Source organism: Pseudonaja textilis, chromosome 2 (assembly GCF_049901715.1).
Source record: "Pseudonaja textilis isolate UNSWEBS1 chromosome 2, rPseTex1.2, whole genome shotgun sequence".
Classification (NCBI taxonomy): domain Eukaryota; kingdom Metazoa; phylum Chordata; class Lepidosauria; order Squamata; family Elapidae; genus Pseudonaja; species Pseudonaja textilis.
In genome coordinates, this window is record NC_141991.1 from 65,803,252 (window position 1) to 65,828,974 (window position 25,723).

At 42.0% G+C, this 25,723-nt stretch overlaps 1 protein-coding gene across 2 annotated transcripts; it reads right to left on the reverse strand.

Annotated features, from left to right (window-relative positions):
• Positions 1–231: 231 nt before the first annotated feature.
• FGFR4 (fibroblast growth factor receptor 4) lies at positions 232–25,179 on the reverse strand. 2 transcript variants are annotated; one of them, XM_026726471.2, is made up of 18 exons: positions 24,817–25,179; positions 23,194–23,339; positions 17,112–17,378; positions 16,303–16,392; positions 15,690–15,856; positions 14,093–14,216; positions 12,842–13,032; positions 11,512–11,650; positions 9,738–9,931; positions 8,800–8,945; positions 7,508–7,629; positions 7,278–7,388; positions 6,813–7,003; positions 6,104–6,226; positions 4,972–5,042; positions 3,921–4,058; positions 3,685–3,790; positions 232–3,573 (listed from the first exon to the last, which is right to left on the reverse strand). In XM_026726471.2, the coding sequence occupies exons 2-18, from the start codon at positions 23,285–23,287 to the stop codon at positions 3,427–3,429; spliced, it is 2,421 nt and encodes an 806-aa protein (XP_026582256.1). In that variant the 5' UTR covers positions 23,288–23,339; positions 24,817–25,179; the 3' UTR covers positions 232–3,426. The 2 variants fall into 2 exon arrangements, with proteins under 2 accessions (XP_026582256.1, XP_026582257.1); XM_026726472.2 differs by lacking the exon at positions 24,817–25,179 and adding an exon at positions 23,676–23,867.
• Between the last annotated feature and the right edge of the window lie 544 nt (positions 25,180–25,723).

A 25,723-nucleotide genomic window follows, 5' to 3' on the forward strand; every position in this document is an offset into this window, starting at 1 on the left:
ACATTGACCCAAAAATGAAACAAAAAACCACCACAAAACCCCGGGAAGGTTATATAAACTGCGGGTGTTTCTGTGAGAACATATTACCCATAGGAGTAAATTAAAGGCCGCTATAGGTATAGTCAGTTCAGCCATCAGAAAAAAAATCCCCAATATTTTCCCCAGAATAAACTAAGCAATTCAATTTTATTTTATGAAATGTTGCAACTGGAATGACAGAAGCACAGTCAGTTACAAAAGTACTTCATTTATTCTGATCATAATACTGAGAATTTTTCTGATTTTAAAACTGGGCAAAAGTAAAGGATAGGATCATTGCACAGGATAATGACTGGAGGGCAGGGGGATGTCACAGAAATCTGGCTGGATATTTCTTACAAAATCCTGTGTCCTATAGGGCAAAAAAAAACCACATTCCTCTACTACGGAACAAACATTTTCCTAATAAATGTAAACATTCACAGACGTCTGCATGTATGAAGGACAGTATTTGTTATGCAGAGTTCTATGCTGCCATCTGAATCATTGATAAAAATTGGTATGTATGAGAATAAGCTAAAACATCTGTAATATCAGTCTCTGTGAACGGGCTAAGAGAATCTTTGGATGACCGTGACTCTGGAAACTGCTAATAACAGAAGCCTGGGTTATATTGTCTTAAAAGTGCAAGTGGTCTATACCAATGAACGTGCAGGACTTGAGTTTTAAGTTGATAACGGAGGGAACGAAAAGGACTAGCAACAACTCCTGTCTATTGCACCTGTTGCAACATCTCTTCTGCCCTTGGAAAACTCTTGCACACTCTTAAGAGTCTGCAGCCTGAGATATATATATAAAAAAACCCTTCTCTACAGCTGCCCACCACACTGGCTGCAGTATATAACCACTTGCCCCATGTCCTTGCTATATATTACTTTGCAGAAAAAGGAAATGCAGAAGCACAAGCCACTTCTTTGGGGTGGGGGTGGGGGTGGAGGAAAGAGGCCTTCTTTCTCATCCCTTCACCCAGCTGGATTGGAATGGGCTACAGCTGGGAAGAGAGGAAGCACCACTGGGGGAAATGGCCCACTGAAACCCTACCCCAAGTGGGATGGCAGGGGTACAATTCCTTCTCAAGATCTCTTGTGAAACCTTAAACCCAGTAGATGGCTGGGAGGGGAGTGGGCTGGGGAAGAAGAGAAACAGCTGCAGTTACCTCCCGGGGCTGATCCTGTGTTTTCTGCCATAGTTCAGGGGTGGAAGGGGAGGGGGGCATAGAAATTAGGATATTTAACAGGAGAAAGGGGACACAACCAGAAGGAATATACGTTTTAATGTTTCCTCAGAATCTCTTTGTTCTATTTTTTGGTATGTTAGATCCTCTGGAACGGTAAGCAGGGAAAGGGACTCCTTTTGATATTTGAGGGGCTTTGACCAATCCCTAGGAAGAAAATAGGGTGGCTGTTTGGCCGGGTGTGGGTGGGGATGGAATAGTCCCACTGGGCTCTGCGATATCCTGAGACAGATTCCCAGGCTCTGAAAGAGTGGCCAGTTGCTAGATCAATTTCAGGGAGATGTTGGCAGTGGAGTTCATGGTGGCTTAAATGGAACAGCAGCTAATGCAGAACAGATGTTGTGTATGAGTAAACCTCGTAAGAATGGACACTCCACTCCACCATTAGCCTTCCCGCACTATTGTGGAACACACAGGTGCACATGCTATGCATGCAAGCAAGTCACACAGGTGCACGTGAATTTGTTTAGTCCTTTCTGGGATCAAATCTATTTCTTTACAAAACACAGAAACAGCTGGATTTCTAAGGGCAGGTATAAATCCCATACATCTCCTTAGTTTTTATCCCTAAACTGAATTCTGCCTAGCAGAGGGTTTCCAGCAAAAAAAAAAAGAAAAAAGCATGTACACTCTTCCATGGCACAGAGATGGCTCTCACTATGGCACCTATGCATCCATCTTCTCGCAACCCGGTAAACTCTGGATGACAACTCTCAACACGATCGTGTTGCCTATGGATGCTGGATACTGCAGAGAGTTCCACATCTGGACAGTGCCAAGTTGGGGAAAGCTCTTAACGAATGGGGTTGAGCAAGCTACACCTGAAAGATCCGTGTATTCTCCTTTTACGGTTTTCAATAAATGATGCACTTTTGGGGAAAATTGCAAAATTTAGGAATACTGTGCTTAGGGGTGACCTGACAAAACATCTGGCTTGGATGTGAAATGTGAAACAAGGACCCTGCTGAACATGACACTGGGCCAGAAACAAAGGGTCTTATGGCCTTTAAGAATCACAAAATGGTTGGAACAAAAGATTGGATGAATTATGCTCTTACTTCCTACATTAAATAACTGAATACTTTCATTGGATGAGATGGGTCATGTTATAATAAATATGTTGGAATCCGAAGTGCCACCAGATCCTCTGTTGCTTTAGCTGCATTAGAGTATCAAAAATCAAATCAACTTCTGTTCTACAGATCCTGGGTGTGTGTTTGGGGGGGTGGGGGAGGGGGAAGAAGAGGCAGATTATGGCTAGCTGTTAAATAGGGAGTTTAGATACACAGTTCCTTCCTTTCTAAAGCTCCACAGATATTCATTTACACCAGAACCAAATTAACTTGCAGCATTTGAACTTCACACAGAGATTTAAGCATACCGACTGAGGCCAGACTAGTCTAGCAATCATTCTAACCAAAGATGCAGGAAAAAAAAAACCTCCAGGCAGAGGTTCTACTCCAAAAAAATAATTTATGGGTGCAGGACATTCATGTGCATTAGAAGTGATATGTACATAAATATTTATCTCTAGGGTTATGTACAGAGGGCATCAGGAGCCAGAAGGAAAGGTCCATGTCCTAGGTAGGACATCCTTGTGGTTGTGTGTCCAGGTAAGGATGGGACTGCCTGAGAAAGCTGACTGGCTGACTCCTGCCAAATCATGAAGTCTCTTTAAAGTATTAATAAATTGGGAATGGTATCAGAAAAACAAGCAGGATACCCTGTGATGCTCCTAAGAGCTCCAGCTGTTAGAGAGTGACCTTCTTTTCAGGACTAAGTTATTTCCTATTAATCTGGCCTTACTCGTCTTCAGTCAGCTGGCTGCATTGAAGGCTCGGCTAGAATAACAGCTTTGAGGGGACCTGAGATTACAGGGTATTGAAACATCAGCACTGGCGCCTGGAGCATCGGTAGACAAGCGTAAGGAAGCCATCTGGTCCTTGTTGGTGAACTTTGGGCAGCAGATGTCCAGCAGATTCCAGAAGCTTGATGAGACTTTTAGTTCTTGCTAATATAGCTCCAGGCAGTTTCTTCGACCAGGGGCATTCTGAGAACTTCAGTTCTCAAATTATGTAATCCTTTAGGAATGAAGGAAAAACAAACAAAGAAAAAATGCCACCTTCCCTAGTGTCCACGGCCTGTCTCCCTCCTCATGTCCTTACATTGTGATAAGGAAAAAGGCAAGGGGTGATTGGCAAAGGATCATGGGTGAAGACTGAATCATCAGAGGAACAGGTGCTAGTTGTGTCTTCACAGGACGGGGAGTACTGCTCAAAAGGCATTGACAGGTCCAGATACTGAAAAGGGGAAAATAATCATAATCAGCATTCATAGGGATAAAGGCAAAATCCCTACTTTTTGTTGCCAATAACCAGCTGTGGAACCATCCCCTGGGAGTTCAAACCTACCTCATCCGAGACAGCAACCAGGACCTTATCCAATCCCTCCACTAACTGCTTAAAGGTGGGTCGCTGGGAAGGCACAGCATGCCAGCACTCTCTCATCATCATGTACCTATTTGGGAAAAAGAAAAGCTTCAGGCATGTATTTCTCACTGGAGTATAGTTTACGGACATGGATGCGATGCATCTGGAAGACAACCAAGGCTGGGAAATGTGGCTTTAGGAGGCACGGTGCTACTTACAGTTCATGGGTACAATTGGAGGGCTTGTCCATTCGGTGGCCTTCTTTTAGGAGTTTGAAAAGTTCTTCCACTGGGATGCCAGGATAGGGGGAGCCACCCAGTGTAAAAATCTCCCACATGAGAATCCCAAAAGACCACCTTAAAGTGAGGAAAAGAGGCAGAGAGAAGGTAAGGCGGCTATATAGGTTTTCAGAACATATATATTTGGAAAGCGATCTATGGGGCAAGCAAATCTCAGAAGAGGTCCTTCACAATGAAAGGTGGAAAACTATTAACAGATATTTACTAAAAAGTATTTGTGGCCACAAATGGCAGAGCATGGTAAATAGAAAGTATCCAATATGCAGAAACCAGGGTGGGAATAAACATCTATTTCAAAAAGGAACCACTGTATAGATCAATTACAGGTAGTTTGATGGAAACATTGCTCTGGCTTTGCGATGAAAACTTTGATTCATATACTAGGAGCACTAGGAAACTGATGTATAATAATACACTTCAGTTATTCTCCATATTTCTAAAATATTTGGGGAAAAGGTTGCAATATGCTGTATTAGAGACACAGCTGATGTGCAAAAAGTCAACAATTTCCATGGATAGCTGGGAGGTTTCCTTGTCTGAAACTCTAAAATGGATTACAGCCAGCCAATGTAGATATTATAGATTTGGGTAGGCCAACAGGTTTCCTCCCCCTAAACAACACAGATTCCTCTGTTTTTTTAATAGGTGAAAAATCAAAGAGATGTGTCTGAAACAGTTTGCAATATTTATCTGTAGGTGCGCAAACTTTAGATTTGATCCCCAAAAGTTGATGGGAACATCAGCACAAAATCTATTTACACCATCCTAAACAGGGACTGTACGGCAGAAATGACAATATGCTAGACACCTGTTTTAAAATGTTGCAGACAGGTGTGAGGCTTACATTCCAAAACACTTTTGGGAGCAGATCCAAAAATACTACAGAGCACTACTCAGTTATTTTACCAGGCACATTTCTATAGGGTGATTAGATAGTGAGAACCATCTAGTCTTGCATATTCATACTTACACATCACTTTGGTGTGTATATACTCTGTCAAACAGAGCTTCTGGTGCCATCCATTTTACAGGCAAGCGACCCTGGAGGTAAACACAAGAAGCTGTCAGTTCGTTGCTGCTTTTTTTTTTTTTTTTTTGAGGTGGCAGACCACCTCTTACAAGCTCTCTCCTTCTCCTTCCAATGAATAGTTGTGGGACAATAGTATTGTGCCACAACTCTATCAAATCTGTATTTACTAAATCACTTTCTATACTTCAAAAGTACAGGAAGTCCTTATTTAGAGACAATTTAGACAAGCCAAGTGGTCACTAAGGGCTCATGAACTTTCTTGCGCTTTATAGACAGTGAAAGCGATAAATTGAGAGCTGCTCACAAAATTACTTTTTCATCATCTTTGTAACTGTGAACGGTTGCTAAAAGGAGGAAATTGTTAAATGAGGACTACCTGTAGAATCAAATAAACTTCACTGATAAGATACTGTAATACTTTGTTTCCCTGCCATTGGCCCTCTTAAAAATACAGTCAATTGCCTAGACAGCCAGATCTTATAGGTAGTCCTGGCAGTGGATTAATAGCCATCATTTTCAGAATAGTCCCCACCTATTGTCTTCTACAAGGCCATCCTGAAGGCATCACAATACACAGTCCTTTGCACTAACAGAGTACTGGAAAGGTTCCACTGCATCACTACCCTTGTCTCCATTGGCTAGGCAGGAGCCAATGGGCATGGCACATGGTCAGAGCCTTAGAGTATTCCTCTCTGCTGGGGCTTGATGGTGAGTTGTGTAATGGAAAAGCTTGCTTATTCAGCCACACTCTGTTTCTTTTCCTTGCAGGGCTAAGTAGGCAAACTTGGGTGATTTGCTGGGCTTAATGTTCTACCGACATGAGTGATTGGATGGAATTGATTTAATCTTATGCAAGACTGGCTTATTTCAAAAGAAATAAATCTAGAATAAATCCCTTGGGTTTAAATGGTTAGATCAACTGACCCTTTCTTGCTATTCTGGGGACAGAAGTACTTAAAATATTCTTCATTTACCCATGTTTTTCCCTATGATGCTTTGCATTTCCAAAGCACCTGAGCAGCATTAGACCCTCGCGCAACCCTGTGGATATCAAATGGTCTTTTTCACTCACATTGCTGGTTTTCTTATAGTAGTCTATGTCATGAACTCCACGGGCCAAGCCAAAATCAGCTATTTTGATCACATTCTCTTCAGTTACAAGAACATTACGAGCGGCCAGATCCCGATGAATACACTGGAAGGAAAACAAAAGAGTTGCATCAAACTCCAAGGACTCTGCTATAACCTTGATGTGACCATAGATTAGCTTATTACTCCTTCTAACATAAATATGAGGAGGACTTTTTACATCTTTCTCATTTTCTTTTTCTCAGGCCTGATATATACAACACTCTGTTGTTAGATCTCAGGCAATTCAAAAGCAAACTTAATATGGAGTGACATGAAGATGCCAGAGCACTTAGTAAGCATCAATCTATGTAATTTTTTTCTGGACCAAAGATCAAATTTGGTCTGAGTCTTATTCTAAAGAAGTGGCCTCATTCCCCAAAGTGGCTGGACACGAGAATTTAATTGACCTTAAATTAATCGAAACTAAATAACATTATTCCTTGTGATTTTAAATTTCTCCTATCACAATAAAAATGATACTTTAGTCACCATTTTGAGAAAACTATGGTGGGCCTTATCTAAAGCTTTTGTGGCTGTGAACTCAAATTATGTACTTCTGGATCAGAGCTGACTAATACACCCAAGAGAGTTTCTTGGGAAACCATCATGACAGACAGCAGTGGGCACTATCTGATCCAGTTCCCTCTTACCCGCTTGGATTCCAGGTACTCCATGCCACGAGCCACCTGGTAAACACAGGAAACCAAGTCTTTGAAGGAAAGCTGCTCCTCTGGCATCTTGGTAATATCAAATGTATAATCGGGTGTGGGAGGTCGGCGAGCTCGCAGATACTCCCGCAAATTCCCCTTGGCAGCAAACTCCACAATCACATAGAGAGGACCTGTAGTTAAGGTACCACGAATCACACTTTGTCCTCAGAAACGCCTCCAAAATGCTCTAACGTCTGTTCCCAATCCTACCAAGTGCCCATGTTCAGGTTCGGCATCCTGACAGATCCTACAATTGCAATACCCAATTTCCCTCCACCCCCAGTGAGTTCTTCTTCACTCCAACTGAGTTGTCATTTCTCAATCTTTGGCCGCCCAAGGATCCTCTCCCTTCCCGCAATGCCCACTCTTATTTTCTGCCTCCTAACCAGAAATGAAGTCGCTCACCATCTTGGGTACAGACACCCAATAGGTTGATGATATTCTTGTGTTGGTCCATCAGTTTCATCATCTCCATTTCTGAGATGAGGTCAGCCAGGTCTTTATCTGTAGCATTATCTAATAAGGCAAAGAAATAAGATTCCTGAAATGGTATGAAGACCCGCATTTAAAGAATACCACCAATAATGAGAAAAGTCAAAAGGATGAGGCTCTGGGGCCCTCCAAAATACATTTACCTTTCAGCATTTTGACAGCAACAGTGAGAGGCCGTTCTGGCCGTTCTGTATCAATCCCATAGGCTTCTGCTCTCACCACCTGCCCGAAACAGCCCTCACCTAAGGGCTTGCCTAGCACCAGCCTAGGAACAAAAAGGATAACTTCAGAACTGGGAAGATGTGCCAGAATTAACAATGTGCTGCAGGGTTGCAGCCTTGATTAACATTAAAAAAAAAAACTAAATAGATTTTAAGTGTTGTGTCTTAGGCTGATCTATGAGTTGGTGAAGTCACAATGGATCCTTCTTCTTCCAGATGTCAGACTAGTGTGGATATTGACTAGCTTTCAATAGTAAGTACAGCCAGTCCTCGACTTACAACAGTTCGTTTAGTGACCGCCCAAAGTTACAATGACACTGAAAAAAGTGACATGACCATTTTTTCATACTTACAACCATTGCAGCATCCCCATGAATATGTGATCGACAGTTGGCAACTGACTCATATTTAGGATGGCTGCAATGTCCCAGAGTCATGGGATTCACCTTTTGTGACCTTCTGACAAGCAAAGTCAATGGGGAAGCCAGGTTCACTTAACAAACAGGTTACTAATTTAACAACTGCTGTGATTCACTTAACAATGGTGGCAAGAAAGGTCATAAAATGGGGAAAACTTCTTTTGTTTAACAATATAACTTTTGGGCTCAGTCGTAAGTTGAGGACTACCTACAGCAAGTCCTTTTCAATACCTTTCAATTAACAGATGGTCCAATGTGCCAGAAAGGAGTGACTGAAGGGCATTTTTGACATGGATAAATACAGCATATTTGACTGGCCTGAGATAACTGTGATACTTGAGTTTTTTTGTCCACTGCACACTTTGTTGAGGAACAGTGTTTTGCAACATCCAGCTGTAATCCTACACATCTGGGGGGCCCTAGCTTGTGGAGCTCTGTTGTAAAATGAAGATGGAAACTTCACAGATGTGTAATAAAGCAAGTGTGTCATATCCCTTCTTTATTTGTTCCGAATGGGGTAGCCATTTTGGAACTATCGTGTTACCAGTATTTACCAAGTTCCATCTCTGTGCAGGTGCAGAAAACATTAGTCTGTGAATATCTTTATGTAAAAAACTCAGTAACAACAGCAAATGTAGGAACCAGCTCCTTGTAGTATAAGAATAGGGACGTTGATAAGGAATTATAGGCATTTTTTCCCCAAATTTCCATCTTTTAACAGAACTTCAGCTTAAGATATTGTAAAAGTAGCTGTGCTTCTCCAGTAGCAAATATTCCACCTCTTTCTACGCATACCTGTCCCGTGGGAATTCCCACTTGGAGTCCAAGGGCAGTTCCACTTCCATAACTCCAGCTAGCATGGGAGTACAGCTTGAGGAGAGGCGAGTAACACGCATTAGTGATGTTGTGGACTTCCCCGAGGAGCTTGATTCCAAGGAGAACTGTGAGGCAAACCAAGGACATACATTAGATTAGTCCTGAATGTTGTTCTATTCCAGAGCAGCAACAGATGGGACATAAATCTGCTAGATTCGAATGACAAAATGCCGCAAATCTCAGATGGTACGGCAGAATCGATACATCTAATTCTATACAAGTACACTATACAAGATCCACCTAGTAATATTCTTTCTTTCTAGAACTGGTCTAACTCTTAAATGAGGTCTATGCATGGGAAATGTAGCAGACCTTGCTTAGCAGATATTAAGAGAGATTTTGGAGCTCTTAATAATGTAGGGAACTTGCATTTTACCACAGATCCCTATTGTTTACAATCAACATTTGTTCCATGCTATACAGGTAGTCCTCGACTTATAACAGTCCATTTAGTGACCATTCAAAGTTACAACAGCACTGAAGAATGTGACTTATGACTGTAGTTATTGACCTTTGCAGCATCCCCTCCATGAACATTTGAACAAAATTTGGAGGTTTGGCAGCTAACTCATATTTATGACGGTGGCAGTGTTTCGGGGTCCTGTGATCACATTTTGCAACCTAACCCTAACTCTACCAATTGCCGTGATTCACTTAACAATGGTGGCAAGAAAAGTCGTAAAATGGGGCGAAACTCACTAACAAATGTCTCACTTAACAAGAGAAATTTTGGGCTCAGTTGTGGTTGTAGGTCAAGGACTACCCGTAGATAGCTTTACGCATGATTGGGGAACTTCAAAATTAATTCACTGGTTAATGTCCTGTTATCCCAGTAGGTCAATGTTTCTGCTACATACCTGTCGGATAAGAGGAAATTTGGAGAGTTTGTGCACAGCCATTGGTTCCAGAGGCTGCTTGCTTGGCTGAATTTGCATGCGGCATAAAACAACAATGACAATAGCCATAGCAATAGCTAAAGACCCTGAAGTGTAGATAATTATATCGGTGTATTTGATTTCAGGAGCATATACTTCTTCAACTTCTTCTTCATCTGCAAACAGCAAATAAATCTTCAGTTAATTAATTTGATAATTAAACTGTCAATACCTGAATAGGTTTCTGGAGACGTTAAAGCAGAGGAAAAAATGTTGAATTGTTTAGTGTGGTTGGTTCAAAGACAGCTATCTGGAAGCCACTTACAATTCCCTTTTTCTGTTAAGAAAGTGATCTTACATAATAAATTATTTACAAATCTACATTTTAAGAAATACTCCAAGATGTGCTCATATTCATATAACATTTATTATTGCTACTAATCATTTCTTGGTAAACATATTTTAAAAGGCCCCTGAGATATGTACACAGTCAGATGTTATTCATTTCAGTTTGAGGCATGAAACTGGCAAAAAAAATAAATTCATTACTTAACTATACTGTTTTTCACATTATTTAAAAAAACATTTTCTATTCATAGAATAACATCATGTTTTATCACATTTCCTTTGTTGTCATATTATTTTTCAAACTTGTTTCTTATTAGAGGGGTGCCTGGCAATGCATTATAGCCAGTGAATGAATGATTTGGCTCACGCCTCATTCTAGAGAAGAAACTAGTTCGAAAGTTCCTTCGAAGACACACTGGTTGTAATTGGCCTGTCTTCACTGTTCTTATGTTGTGGTATGGAGTCAGATAATTTTTGTGGTGGGTTTGCATTGAACATGGTGAATATTAGTGGGTTGTTTTTTTTATGTCACTATAATTTGTTATAGGATTGGTTCTGCACAAGGTGGTGATCTCCTTCCTGCCTCCGGGGCTGCCATTTTCATGATTCCCTGAGATTCCTGAGGCAAAGATTTGCCAGGAAGACTGGAGTGTGTGACTGCTATTGGATAGGTTAAGCTGCAAATCAATCTCTCTCCCCGCCTTCTTTCTTTCTTTCTTTCTTTCTTTCTTTCTTTCTTTCTTTCTTTCTTTCTGTCTGTCTGTCTGTCTGTCTGTCTGTCTGTCGTGCTATTTTGACAAGGATTGGGAGGGGGCAAGAATTTGGATCTGCTCCAGGGGACTCTACGTTGGTAATCTGCATATTTCCATAGGTCAGAGGAGGGGGCTGCTATGCTAAAGGTCTTTCCTTAAAGCAGGGGTGGGGAACGATGGCCCCTTTATGACCTGTGGACTTCAACTCCTGGTTGGCTCAGGAATTCTGGGAGTTGAAGTCCACAAGTCATAAAAGGGACATCATTCCCCACCCCTGCTTAAAGTGATAGCAACTGCCTTAGGTAGAAAACCAAATCCATTAGAAGTCTGGCTACTTTATGTGTTGCCACTAGAGTTTCTCTCAAATTATCCAAACTTTTAATAATATCAGCTTATTCTGACAGGGCACAAAAAGAGTTGATCAGATTTCTTTTTTCAGAAAGTTATCTGTGCACTGTCTTGCTGTAAGCAGAGCAAACTGTTTGCCTGAGCAGTAATATCTTGAGGGCAGAACTGGTAAAGTGGCCTTGGGGATATCTAAAGTTGAGTGTGTGTGTGTGTGTTGTACTCTGTTCCTGTCAAGAGTTTAGTTTTAATGAAGCGACCACAAACAGTTTTCTTACAAGTCTGAAACGTGCCACCCTTCTGTTTCTCACCTGGAAGCACAGTAAGCCAGGCGGATTGATAGGACAAGCCGATAGAATTTCCAGCCAGACAGGTGTATTCACCAGCATCCTCCATGGTGACATTCTGTAAGTAGAGGACTTCCACTTCTGAGCTGTTAATATCTGCGGTCTAACAGGGTAAATACCAAACAAGGGCAAAAGACAGACAAACATTAGTTGTGGGCAACACAAGAAAGGTGTCCCAAGCATCTCTTTGATTGAAGAATCATTTGCTTGTTTCTGCTATTAATAGGTGATAATGACCTAATATTACTTCAATTCTTCCCACCTGGCCAGGCAGGGAAGACTTGTTGCAAACCCTGCCAATCAAAGAATTCCAACTGGCAGGGTCCAGGAAGGCTCTGCCCTCTGGGACATTCTCCCCTCAGGAGTGAGTTGGGTCCCCATCCCCCAGGCCTTCTGGAAAAGACATGGAAATAAATATAGCTCTGCCGCCTTGGGTGGGTTGAACAGAGGAGCACAGAGCTGTCAGCCAGGTTAGTTCTCTGAAATCCCACACTTGTCTTTTAATAATTTTAAGCATTAAATTTTAATAAACCTTCCTCTTTTAAATATCATATACTGTTTTTTGTGTTTTAATATTTCATCTGCACACCACTTACAGTCCCTCCGTAAGAGAGATGGGCAGTTTCAACATTTGACAGTTAAACGTAACTTATCATACACACGTGAAGGTCCATTTTTCTGAGAAAGGTACGCTATACATACATTATACTGGTTGCTAACTTTTATTGCTTATAACGGTTTTTTTTTAAACGAAAACCCTATGAGATTCAAGTTTCTAGTTGGAAAAGTGTTAAACTAACAGTGGAGGGTTTTTTGGTCATGAAAGGCTTTGTTTATATTTTTCAATATACTCTGCCAACAGTTAACACAAATGAAAATATTTGCATGTCTATGTTTGGACTCTGCCTCTGTCATAGCTTTCTTTAAAATAAGTCACTGTATTGCAATGGCTGTATAATTACCAGGCACTACCTACATTTGAGAATGCCTTAATTTGCAAGGTTATAGGTCAGGAACCATTTCCAAATTAAAACCACTAAAAGCAAAAACACCCATGTCCAGCCTTGAACTGAAAAGGATGTGGAAAAAGCAACGTGGGTGTTAATAGAATTCTTCAACATGGATAGAAAATAACATCCTCGCCTTCAACCCCTCATTTCTTTCTCATCTTCAAAGAAAACCAATTATTGATTAACATCCATAGCCCTGCCATGTTATAAATATAAATATCACTGAGCAACATGGCTTATTGTTTTCCACCCTCATTTCCAAAAAAAAAAGTAGCTCTGGTTACCTTAAGGATCTGCACATAGGGGACTCCATCTGGACCAAAACTGCTGCCATTCACTTTGATGTGTTTAAGCCACTGTATGTGGGGCTGTGCATCACTGTATACTTTGCAAAAGAACTCTACATCACTGCCCATCACTGCTGTGGTATTGGCAGGCAGCCCGGCTTGCAAGATAGGTCTGTGTGGAGACCTCTCTGTCAAGAAACAAACAGGCAAAATGTTCAGTTGTCCAGCACAGCTCAAGGGCACCATATCTCTCAAGACAGGTTGCTGCTGAAGTCTTCAGTAGCAATAGCACTTAGACTTATAGACTGCTTCATTCACAGCCCTCTCTAAGCGGTTTACAGAGTCAGCAAATTACCCCCAACAATCTGGGTCCTCATTTTACCAACCTCAGAAGGATGGAAGGCTGAGTCAACCTTGAAGCCAGTGAGACTCAAACTGCCAAACTGCTGGCAGCCAGCAGTCAGCAGAAGTAGCCTGCAGTACTGCACTCTAACCACTGCTCCACCACGTACATCAATTGTGATTGTGATTCAGAGCAGGCCAAAAGTACGAAGCAAAATCAGCTAAGATACACCCATCCAAAAATAGCAGTTTGCAATCTTTTTAACACAGCACTACTAACGGCATTGCCCCAAAACTTGGAGGAATCATAATTTCTTCCCTACCACAGACCAGCTATGCTTCTGATATTACATAACACCATAGAAAGACCTCCCAGCCAAGACTGGCTCCAGAGACCCTGAGGCAATTAAGAGTAACCCCAGAGAAGGCTGATAATAAAGAATGTAGAGATAAGAAAGCAAATGCTTCATGTTCTGCCTAGTGGTTCAGTCAGGGTTAATTAATTTCATCTGACTTTGTGGCCCAAGAGATCTTTCTCTTCCTTTGAAGCTAGCAAAGGATTAGGATTCCCTCCCACCCCACAATCTGGGGAGTCTGAGGTCAGGATGGTGCCTCTGCCTTCCTAAGGAAAATGGCAGGCCACCAATACCTGGGTTTCGCCCCTCCCCTGCCTCCAACTCACAAGCATTCATCAGCATAGGGACTAGGAACTTCTGAAAATGGAGACGGTCCATTTCATTTTCAACTGTGCTCCATTTTATATCTGTGAATTGGTCTCCTTAATACAGAGTCTGACTATTTTCTTATGCCCAACGTGCTCCTCTTGCTTGGTGTTTGCTTCCCAACAGCTTTCCATTAAAGAATACTAGGATCCCATTCAAGGTTTCTGAAGGAAGGCCTTCTCACCCAGCACATCCAGAAAGTAGCTGTAGCGAATGCTGCCAAATTTATTCTCCACCAAGCAAGTGTAGTTGCCTCGATCGGAAGGTACCACGCTCTCCATGACCAAACTCCAGTGTTGATGCCTGAGCTGGGAATAGAAAAGGTGACGCAAGCTACCGTTATCCCTGGTGCATCCTTTCTTTTGCAGAGCTGTCAGATTTTTCCTGCGCATGAAGTCTAATAGAATCTCATATTTCAGACCTGGTTACTTCAGCTTGGGGCGAAGTTGAGGAACGCAGGTAGTCCTCAACTTACTATGACAAATTAAGTCCAACATTTCTGTGGCTAAGTGAAACATTTGTTAAGTGAATTTTGCCCCGTTTTACAACCTTTCTAACTACAGTGGTTAAGTGAATCACTGCAGATGTTAAAATTAGCAACAACATTGTTGTTAAGTGAACCTGGATGTCATGCCCCTGGTGGAGACTGACTCTGAGGGAGAGAAGGAACAGCCGACGGAGTGGAAGTGTGGCTCCAGAGGTTGTGGAGGAGGCTGGGGAAGGGCAGAGACTGGCTGGGCAGTCAGAGGAGGACCCAGGCCCATCCCCTCTCTATCCTAGGGCACACAGGGAGGAGAGGATAAGGGAGACACGTGGTCTACTGGGGAGGAGAGGGCCTTAATCCTCTTCATGGGCTGCAGCTGTGACAACTGGATAAGAGGACGGACATGCATACGGGCAAGTGCTGGAAACAAAGCGTGGAAATATCTCTAGTTTATTGTTCCTCTCTGAGTTTGGTGTCCTTCCCAGTGTGTGTTCTGATATCTGTGGACATCTTCAAGCCCTTATCTTGCCTGGTTTGTGTTGTTTTTTTACTCTTTATAATTTAAACGACATTTCCTCCTTCTTGTAACTGCTTGTGTGGGAGTTTTTTGTCTCCAGTCAAGGATATTTGGAGCTTGGAAGCAAAGTGAAGGAATAAAAGGGGCCTCACTTGTTTTTTGTGACTGTGTTTATTTTGTATCCCACCCTTGGTCATCCCACTGGATTCCCCATTGACTTTGCTTGTCAGATGGTCGCAAAAGGGGATCACATGACCCCACCCCCCCCCGATATAGAAACCATCATAAATATTAGTCCATTGCCAAGCATCTGAATTTTGATCCTGTGACCGTGAGGATATTGCAATGGTTGTAAGTGTGAAAAGGGATCATAAATCACTTTTTTCAGTGCTGTTGTACCTTTGAACTTTCACTAAAAAAACTGTTGCAAATCAAGGGCTACTTGTATTGTTCTGGGAGATTTAGGACAAGGAGAGTTAAAAAGAGACCAGGGCTACAGCTAGTATTTTAAGGCTTTGGTAGTTCTCTTTGTAGAGATGAAATCTATTTCTACACACAAATGTTAAACCCACACAAGCAAAGGCCTGGGAATCTACCACTTAGACCTAGTTCTGCATGTGGCTTTCATCATGGATAGTTTGGCTTCCTCTTCCTCTATATTACATGTGTCTATAGTTCTCTCCACCCAAAACCCTCATCCATAAAACCTGGTGGGCTAACCAAGAGAATGGAAGGAGAAGGAAGGGGAGGAAAGAACAATTAAACCCATTTAGGTCTTACCCGAATTCCTCCAATACGGTGCTCCCCACGGAATTCCCGTCCATTCTTCAGCCAACGGATTGAAGGGGTGGGATTTCCTGAAGCTGGGCAGCGGAATTTGACCGTATTTCCTGCTGGGACTGCATGCAGCTTTTTGTCCATTCGATGAGGATGTGTCCAGTAGGGCGCTAAAAAAAAAATGACATGACCCATTCAGATTTTAGCAAAGGCTTCACAACCATTCTGTTTTTGGGAACAAAGATGGATTTTGTGCTATAACCGAGGCAGGGAGGGGATGAACCTTGAACTGGCTTCCCAAAAAGAAAAAAAAAGCAACAATACAAGAATTTAAGGAACAGAAAATGTTACACAGGCACTCAACAGTGTGCCAAAATGAATGACAGCACTGCATTCATTCTGCCTGGAATACACAACATTCTGAAAGGCATCAGTTGCAGGCCAAGTTATGCACCAACCTTGGTAGCATAGTGGTGGTAACAACTGTCCCATACTTTGGGGTTCCTTGAGATTTTTGCAACAGAGAGAAGATATCTAGCTATAGGCTTCCTTGTCTTTGCTCCTAAAAAGCCACATTCCACAAGATTAAGTATAGATTAATGACCCCAATACTAACCTCGATGGGCATGTACTGGCTCCTCACTTGAATCAATATGAGCATTCTCCCCATCACTGTCTTCGTCATCATCCCCTGAAGCCATTGAATCTAAAATCAAAATGAGCATAGGTGACACTTTGTACTAAAACGACCCCAAATTATTATGGAACAATGGATGGATGTCACATATTAAGAGGTTCTGTGTTTTTTTTCCTGTTGTGCCAGCACTCTTCAAGGAGAAGAGGCAAAATGTTAGGTGGATGTAGGGAAGGGCAGTTATGAAGGGCAAATAAAGAGAGCTGGAACTGCAATGCTATAATTGTACACCAAGGTTTACATTGTAGGTGTTAATTTTGCAAAGGAAGTTTTACCTTATAACCATCCTTGTGTTTTGAGAGATGCCTTCCAAAAGCCTGGAATTCGTGTGTTTGTGGAGGCCCTGTGGCATTTTCTTTAGTTATGGTCGTTTTCTAATCTGAGTGGTTATCATGTTTTTAATCTTGTAATCCAATATTGTAAGATACCCAGAGTAGGCAGCCATAACAAATTTAATAAATTAACACATAAAATCTTGAGACACTATGTTAAATGGTATAATGTGTGACAATGCATATCCTCAGCCCCTGAGTATCTCTAAGCAAGAGTAAGAAAGGCTCTGGTCTAAAATCTCACTGTCTGCTGATGATATCCTGAGTTCAGTGGATCGTGTGATCTGTTTCAGCGTACCTCAAAGCTGCTTTCTGTGTTTCTTTTGAAATCAGCAAATCTCTTTGGATATTTTGAAGCCAGTTAGAGCACTGCAATCCTTCCTAGTTTTATGCTCTTACCTACAACAGAGATAGTAAAATTACGCAGGCTTTCTCCAGTATTCCACACGTGACATGAGTATAATCCTGAATCTTCATAGGTAGCTTCAGGAATCTCCAGCAAATGTTGCTGAATGTGGATGCGCTCGCTAGGAGAAAGCTGCTTGCCTTCCTTATACCATGTGATAGCAAGACTGTGATTGGTGCTGCAATAGAGCTTCAGCTGGCTCCCTGGATCCAAAACCAGATGCTCCTCTTCCGTTTCAAGCATGTGACTGTCAAATATCTCTGTCCAATATAAAGAAAGGACGATCAGCACAAATGACAATTTTTTCCTGTTCTCTTGCCATCTTTGATATACTTTGAGCGATGGAATGAGCCATTTAACAAACTCTGCAAAGCAAAAAGCTACTTTTATCTCAGCATACAAATCCTACATCCCTAGTGTATTAAGGCACAATTGTAGCGTAGCAAGGTTTTCCCTTATATATACCAGACTGCTTCAAACAAGTATCTTTCAGATGTGTTTAACCTGACTATTGCTCTCATAAGAATTTTCAAATAGTGCGACCACACAAGCTCAAGGTGGAAATTTGAATTGTTACACTCAACTCACTAGGATAGCTGCAGGCTGGAGAAACTCAGCTAAAGTACTCACTTTTTGTTATTTCACCAGTTCCCAAACCTAACTTTAGGAGCAATGGAAGATCTTAAGTATAGCTGCACTTAAAACAGCAACTTATAAATATGCTCTTGTCCAGACTTAACTTGGTATACAAAAAAAGTTTCAACTGGTTGTATTAGTATGTCAAGTTTGTCCAGGCGTAACTGAACTGGGATTTACTCAAGTGCCCTCAGAACATTCAGAACCATCATGAACTAACAACATGAGCTGGGTTCACACAGCATCCCTAAGTTAAAATGCAGTGAGCTAGTGATAAAACTCAGAATTCTGTGGGGACCTCCCTGGGTGAAACTGACCAACAGAGTAAGATTTTACTCTGGAGCAGAGAAGTGGCAGTTTGATTAAGGAGGATAGTCCAGTCTGGAACGCTGCCCAACATATAAGTCCTAATCTCATAGCAACACTGTTTCACAATTTAGTCTCTGACAGATTCCTGCCTTCTGTTCTGTGAAATAATCCGATGTATGTTTGAAAACTAAGAACAATGTAAAGTTTTCAAAAGTAGTAAGTGGTGTCAATCTACTATTTTCAATTCATGTAAACCTTTCATCCTCTGAAATCCAGAGAGCTCAGAGTAAAAGCACAAAATACATTATGCAACTAGAGAGTGCTGTTCATACCTTCCATTTATTTTTTCTCCTTTTTAAAATGGGTATAAAAGATGTACTTCGGTGTCTTAGGGTGTAAAGCTCAAACTTAGTACATATTGGTAAGTATTGTTTTAATAAAAGCATTAATCTGACAATGTTGTTTACATGCTAAATTTCATACATATTTTGCATTCTTACATTCCATTTTTCTTCAGAATCTTCTGTCCAAATACGCTCCCACCCAAGTGCTTAAACATTTTTGAGAATCTTGCTTTTTTTTTTTTAACTTTAATTTAGAACATTTCTAACAGATCTGGAAGATAAAATTCGGAATGTGGGGAGCAGGATAATATGCAAGCTATTCAGAAATCTTCTGTAGTCGCTCTAACTTTAGAGGCACACACTCGATTTCTAGCTTGCTCTACAGCAAACCACAGGATAAAGCTAGCCAAATGTTAGGTTACATTGGAAAAATTGTCTCTTTTCTTTTGACTTTGAATTAAGCGCACAAACCTGTGATTGTGCACAGATTCTGCAAATCTTGTCATTTGGAAGGAGAAAGCAGAATCAGGTAAACACATTTACAAGCTGAAGCCTTACTGGGTGTTTTATTGTTGTTTTTTTATGCTTACAGGTTAAATAGGAGTTTAAAGTAATAGAGTTGTGGAAAAGTGTTGCCCAATTCCACTCTTTCCCCTTTGGGATCCTCCAAATCCTGTCCATAATCCCTTTTGTTCTGCATTCCCTCCCTTGCCCCAGCAATGATGTCATCAAAGCCCCTTTCCTGCCAGTCCTGGGCTGGAGAAAGGATCCCCAGCAACACTGAAGCATGACTTTCCAGCTCAAATCCCCCCCACACACAAAAAAAATTCTCTCTGTGGGAGCTCTGAATTGAGCGATCACTCCCTGAGCCCAAGGTGACTGTTTTGACAGATTCCAAAATGAACATGTCAGGAAGCCCGGGACCACTGCCCCTTCCCCCATTGTCCCGGCCCCACAGCTCCTTTCCCGTGCTCTCTTTGCCCCAGCTCACAATAGGGGCCAGCCCCTTTTTCAGCAAAGGACTCTGGCTCCCTTCTTAGCTCTTCCTCTGCTTCTACATCCCAAGATGGGGAGGTGGGTGGGGATGGGGAGAAGACATGAGACAAAAAAGCCTTCGCCATTACTCCTAGTTGGGCACAGGCAGGCCTGTAATCCCAGGGAGGCAACTTTGTCCCCAGCTGCACCCATCCCTTCCTGGCCCCTCCCTTCCCCTTTAGCTCCCTCCCACACAGCTTTCCCTCAGCCCTTCCCTCCTTTCTTCAGTGGCGTGAGCAGGAGTGAGAGGTTTCACACTCAGTTGACTCCACAGCTTCCCGCCTCCCTGTTTGTCTAACCTGGATTTGAACTATAATTGCTTTGGTGACCCATCCTCCTCCGACATTAGCTTCAATTGTAGGAGCATTGCCAGCAACCCCTTCTACCAAATCGCTCCTGAAGCAGGTCTGCTCTCCCCTCAATGAAACCAATCCACTCAGCTGGCAACTCTCCCCTCTTTTTCCGAGAGGACTGAGCTCCAGGGGTGACCCACGTATTCGGATACACAAAGCAATGTGTCCCAGCCTGCTCCAGCAGCAGTAGCAGCAGCTGAAACCTGCTGCTTCCCATCCTAGGTAACCCATTGGTTCCCTCCCCTCCTCCTACCTTAGGCTGCCAAGGGAGAGGAATTCCTGCAAATGGTGTGAATTCCAGGAATGTCCAATTTATCCTCCCATTTGAACTTCAGGGCGAGCCCTGAGACTTTTGCTCCCTGAGGCAGAATAGCCACTGGGGCCTTCTGCTCCTTTGCAAAGAGTAAAGTGGCCTATATTATATCAATGGCTGAGATCAAAGGCCTTACAAACTGGGAGTAAGAATTACAACAGAATTCAATCATCATATTGTTGAGTGTGATTTGCTTCGCATTCATTAGATGGATAGTCCATGTTAAAGTCTAAGACATTTTTATTAAGTTAAGATGAACGCTAATTAATTGCCAATTAAATAGCATGCCTGTATAAATCAAAAGCTGGCCTTTACCCACAATGTAGGAATTTGTTTTTGTGCAGAGGGGGAATATTCCCTCACAGCTGTTCTTCACTAAAAAGTCATTTAATGTAATTGCTGAGGTAATTAAATTACTTGCTATAAATATTCCTTCCGACTGAGGAAAGCATTCTGATTGGAAAGGAAGAAAAACCCTCCCTTAGAAGAACATAATGAAGTCAGCTTGATAAGGGGCCTCGGTGACCAATTCACAGCAAGCAGTGACTGTCCAGAGAGGGATTTCAAATGTTGAAAAACACTATACTAATGTAATTTGGACCTTCAACAAGTCTAGAAAAGTACAGTTGAAGACTCTATTCTCAAGTTGCTCTTCTTTTGTCACCTCTATTTCCAATTCCTGACAATTTCAGATTGGGTTTATTTAAGATCTTTCCAAGTAATTTAAAATCCTTCTGTTGAGCAAGAAAATAATTTGAAACTAATATAAAATCTGGTAACGCTGACAACTCTTAACAACACCTCGTGTGGGACCGGAAAAGATGTCCTGTCGTGTTGCCACCCAAGCAATGGACTTTGACCAGCGGAATCAGTGCTCAACAAATATCTGGCACCTTCTACTTGAGAGTAAAGTTCGCTCTGCCTGTGAGACGACTTATTCAGAAACACCAAGTTTGTCAGTAGGTTCTCACAAACATTATTTTTATTCTTCTTCACAAGCAGCATTGATTACAAAACTAGGTGATTTCATTAAACCAGAGTATAAAGGCGGAAGCTCCAGACTTTACCCTTATTCTCTTGATCTTTTTTCCTCAAGGTGCTTATGGTGCCAATCTAAGAAGAGATGGCAAAGAACAAACTCTTTATCAACCGTCACACTGCTTCCTCTGTCCATGAATGCAGATTGCTGGATAGCACCAAAGCGCAATGACTAGCATGATGTGACAGTAGGCTCAGAGGCACCCAGGCAGCTGGTTGGCACAAAAAACAATTATCCCATCTGTTTCATGGATGGGCCAGTCAGGGAAGAAATATCTTTTCTCAAGCATGAGTGAAAGTGCCAAGCACCTGGCAGGGCAATTCACTCTTATTCCACTAGGGAATCCCAGAAATGCAATTTTAAATGAATTAGATTATTCAGTGAGGCCAGTAAGACAATCTACAAGGATGCTAGCTACTTATTGTAGAAACAATTCAGAAAATGTCAAACTATAGCAATAATATATATATATATATATATATATATATATATATATATATATATATATATATATATATATATATATATATATATATACACACACACACACACACACACACACACAGTACAAACAGACAAGATAGGTATAAGTACAGAGAAAGTATAAGCAATACAGGTATAGACATATATGAGATACATAGGACACAATTTTAAATGTACCTGCATAGGCTTAAGTACCATTGGTCCACAACCACAAACTTACAATGCACATTTTAATAAATATTACATTTTATTAATATGATAGCAGTCCTATAATGTTGCAATCTTCAGAGAGATCTACATTTTTCCAATCGATTAAAGTGAGCTTAGTTCTACCCTACATTGCACACAATTAAAATATATAGCTCTTTTACAGTCAAGAATTAAGATAATTAAGAGGCAAGTGAGAACTAGATGAAAAGATAACTATTCCTATTGTAATATGGGAAAGAAGATTAACAAAATCTCCATGACAAAGAAGCAGAAATTTGACACTATCAAGATCTTGCTTGTGAACAAAAACTACTTTGGCACAGTATTTAAAGAGACACAATTGCATGCTGACTACAGAAAATCTGTTTGTAAATTTTACACTTGCAGTCAGAATTAGGAATTAGGTGCAGAAAACACCTTTGTGATTCTTAATTTCTAGGGAATGGGAAAACTTTAGGCTTATGGCATCTTATTTCTTCTTCTTTTTTACTGGAAGTTGAGATCTACCAGCTGGAACCAGATGGAAACTAATCTTTTATAGAGAGTGAGTGAAGAACACGTTTTTGAAATATACAGTAGGAACGCCATGTCTCAAAGCAATTCACTTTTAGTACCAGACTATAGTTTAGTTATGCAAAAATACACTCTATCTTTTTCTTTTGAATTTTCTTTCATTTTAATAGGCTTTTTAGATGAGAAGATGGGAGTCAATGACCTTTGAAAGTCAAATCACTCAAAATTTATAAACAGATTGGTTTATATTTTACCTTTCCTTAAGGTACAAAAGGAGTATACATAGCATTCCCTATGACTATTTTTCTGCACAACAATCCTGCCAGGTAGGCTGGGCTAAGAAATAGCAACTGGTTCAAAGTTGCTCAGTGCTTCCATGCTTGGGGATGTACACTCAAATTTTCATTCATTCAGTTATTTAGATTCCAAATGATTTACATGAAGCTCTTATTGTACAAAAATATTTAACTTTGGTTAGACAAAGAGTTGGACTTGGATCTTAGAGATTTCCATTTTGTGCCACTGACTCACTACACGTCTTTGACAAACTATTAGTGATAGCTTCCTGTTTTCCATCACATATTTTTCTTGTCAAAAAGGCTGCTCAGAACATGAAAACTCTTCCATAAAATATGAGTGATTAAAAGTCAGCAGCAATACTCTGCCGCTGTCCAATAGTTTGGAGAACAAATCTGAAATGCCTCATAGCTTGCCATGATGGTTGAGGCTTGCAAAGCATACTCCTCAAAAGATCAGAGTGTCCTCTTTTATCATAGAAAGCGTCTTAATACCATTTTTCATATTCAGACACACTTTTCTAGTTCTATCAGTAACTCTCACCTGGATCCCTGGTTCCTTCTGTGGAAGCAGATATCCTAGGACATATTGTTGCGATCACCAGAACCCTAAGAAGATCACACCACAGAGCTGTCATCCTGTTGTTTTTCCTTCTTCTTCACTCTGGCTCCCAACTGGACACTCAGATACTTAATTAAAAGAGAAACATGAAAGTCACTCTTTTGTCCTGTAACACATTATTGATATGTGCCTGTAACTATTCCAGGTTTCCTTCCAAACATTTTGGAGGTCAGTGTACAGGTACAATTATTAAAGCTTTAGGCTGGGCAAGTATTACTTAGCATTATCTCAAAAGAAAGAAGTGGCAGGGAGTGAAATACATTCTTTTGCCAATCCAAATATTCAAACATTCTCAACACTAGATACAAACAACCTATTTATGAAATGCCATCAAAAAAGTGAAATAGTTTTAGTAACAAACAATCTATATTCTATAGATTACAATTATGAAATACAGCACTCACTTTGAAAGTTCCCAGCAATCCTGTTCTCATTTTACAATTATCTATGCTTAACTGAACCTTGGTAAATGCAATTAATCCATTATCTGAGATAATTATCTGACACAACAACCATAAACCAATCAACTTCACCTAGTAAACTAACATGGGGGGAGGGGTATAGTTTGTTTACTGTTCATCCCGTCTTGCAAAGACAGCCAACACAAGGTTTAAGGCTCATTCCAAGCTGCACTTTTTTGAGCTCAAAGTTCAGGAGACAAGAGCTTCTATTTGACAAAGGACTCAACCCCTAAGATCACCATTGGCAATCATCTTGCAACACACTGAATAAGTCCATCTATAATTCCCCTCTTTCGCAACATCTCCACAATAATACATCAGTTTCATGTGGCTCTCCAGGAGAACTTGTGCTGAACAGATCTGGGGATTCTGCTTTGGCTCGCGCCACTCAAAGAAAAAGTGAGCTCCGTAAATTACCTCAGGCAATGTTGTGGGGGTAAATGGAAGAAATAAGGGTGAAGTTTCAGCCTACTGCGAGGATTTAAACTACTCGTTCAAGGAAAGCACACGTGTGCATTCGCAGAATAGCACACACACACACACACCGCGCTCCAATAATGCAGGTTTACTTCCATTGAAACGAACGGATTTAAGTGCCATGTAAGAACCCAAGCCCTGTTCACTTAAGCGCGGTTTTGGGTTGTGTTTGTGAAAAAGTTGCGCCTAGCCGCAGTCGAAGGGGATGTTTAGAGTGAAACGGCGCGGATCTGCCTTGTCACTTACACGCGGCGCGTGTGGGCGCGATGCACGTTCGCAGCGCACGGCGCAGCCGTGGGACAAGGGAAGAAGTTGCGCTCAACGATGTCCTCCCGAGAGCAGCGTAATTTTTAAACCGGGGAGGCAAAAAACAAAAACAAAAAAAAAGTTTCCGCGCAGTCCGAGGGTTTAGTAACAGATTTACAGACCCTCCGGGTCAAATTCGGCCACATCAGCCGCCCCGGAAGGTCTCCGGGTTCCCGTGGGCAAGATCTCGGCGTTTGGCGCCTGCCTCTCGCCCCGCTGTCCGCTTTCGGAGAGAAGAGCGCCGATCCTCTCTTTCCCATTCCCATCCCCGGTGCCTCAAGGCAACCAACCCGGGACCTACCTTTCCTCCCCCTGCCGGCTTAAGAGCTGTCCCCCACTACTCCGTCTTCCCGGGCTCCGTCCTTCGGAGGGTAGGAAGAAAAGGATGCGCCAGGGTCCCGGTCTTTGGCCGCGGCGCTTCGTCCCGCGCAAGCATAAATCCGGCAAGGCGCCGCCGCCGCTGCCGCCGCCGCCGCCAGCGCCAACTTTCAGCGTTTTTCTCTGGATCTTCCCCAAGCGAAAAACGCGGCCGCGTCCAGAGCCAGATTCCACTTCGGGAGCTTTCTGTCGGCTTCTGCAATAGGCGCTGGGACTTTGTAGCGAAAGCTCTCAAGTTACACCCCCGCGAAGCGCACAGCCGGCCCGCTCCGAGCCAACAATGGGCCGCGAAAAGAGCCAGGCCTGAGGGGGAGGATCAGAGGGGCCTGCCCCGCCCCCGCCCGGTCCCCTCCTTCTGCCGCTTCCCCCCCGCCAGCGCCGGGGCCTTTTTACACTCACATTAGCTAAATTATCTCCCCCAAAGCTTCGGCAAAGGGGATTAAGCCGAGTTCAATCTCGCCCAGCCTTTTGCTTCCTCTCTGCTTATAATGGTAACTAGAGATACGACTCATTAAACTTCGGCTGAAGGAAAACTCTTCATCCGAAAACAAAAAGTGGGCCGGTGGGGGGAAATTAAAAGTCCGCCGAAGGAGAAAGAGAAGGAATACTTTCATCCGAATTATGCAGATTTTTAATTTCTTTGAGTACGTCTGACAAAATGAATATTCATGTAAAAAGGCATGATCTTGCACCTGCGGGGGATCCACTGCTGCATGAAGAGCTTCAGATAAGGCGCGGGGGGGGGGGTATTAGCTTGCTTCGTTATTCTTTAGGGATATCAGTTTCTAGGATCCAATGAGCAAACTTCATTTTAATAATAGGTAATTTGG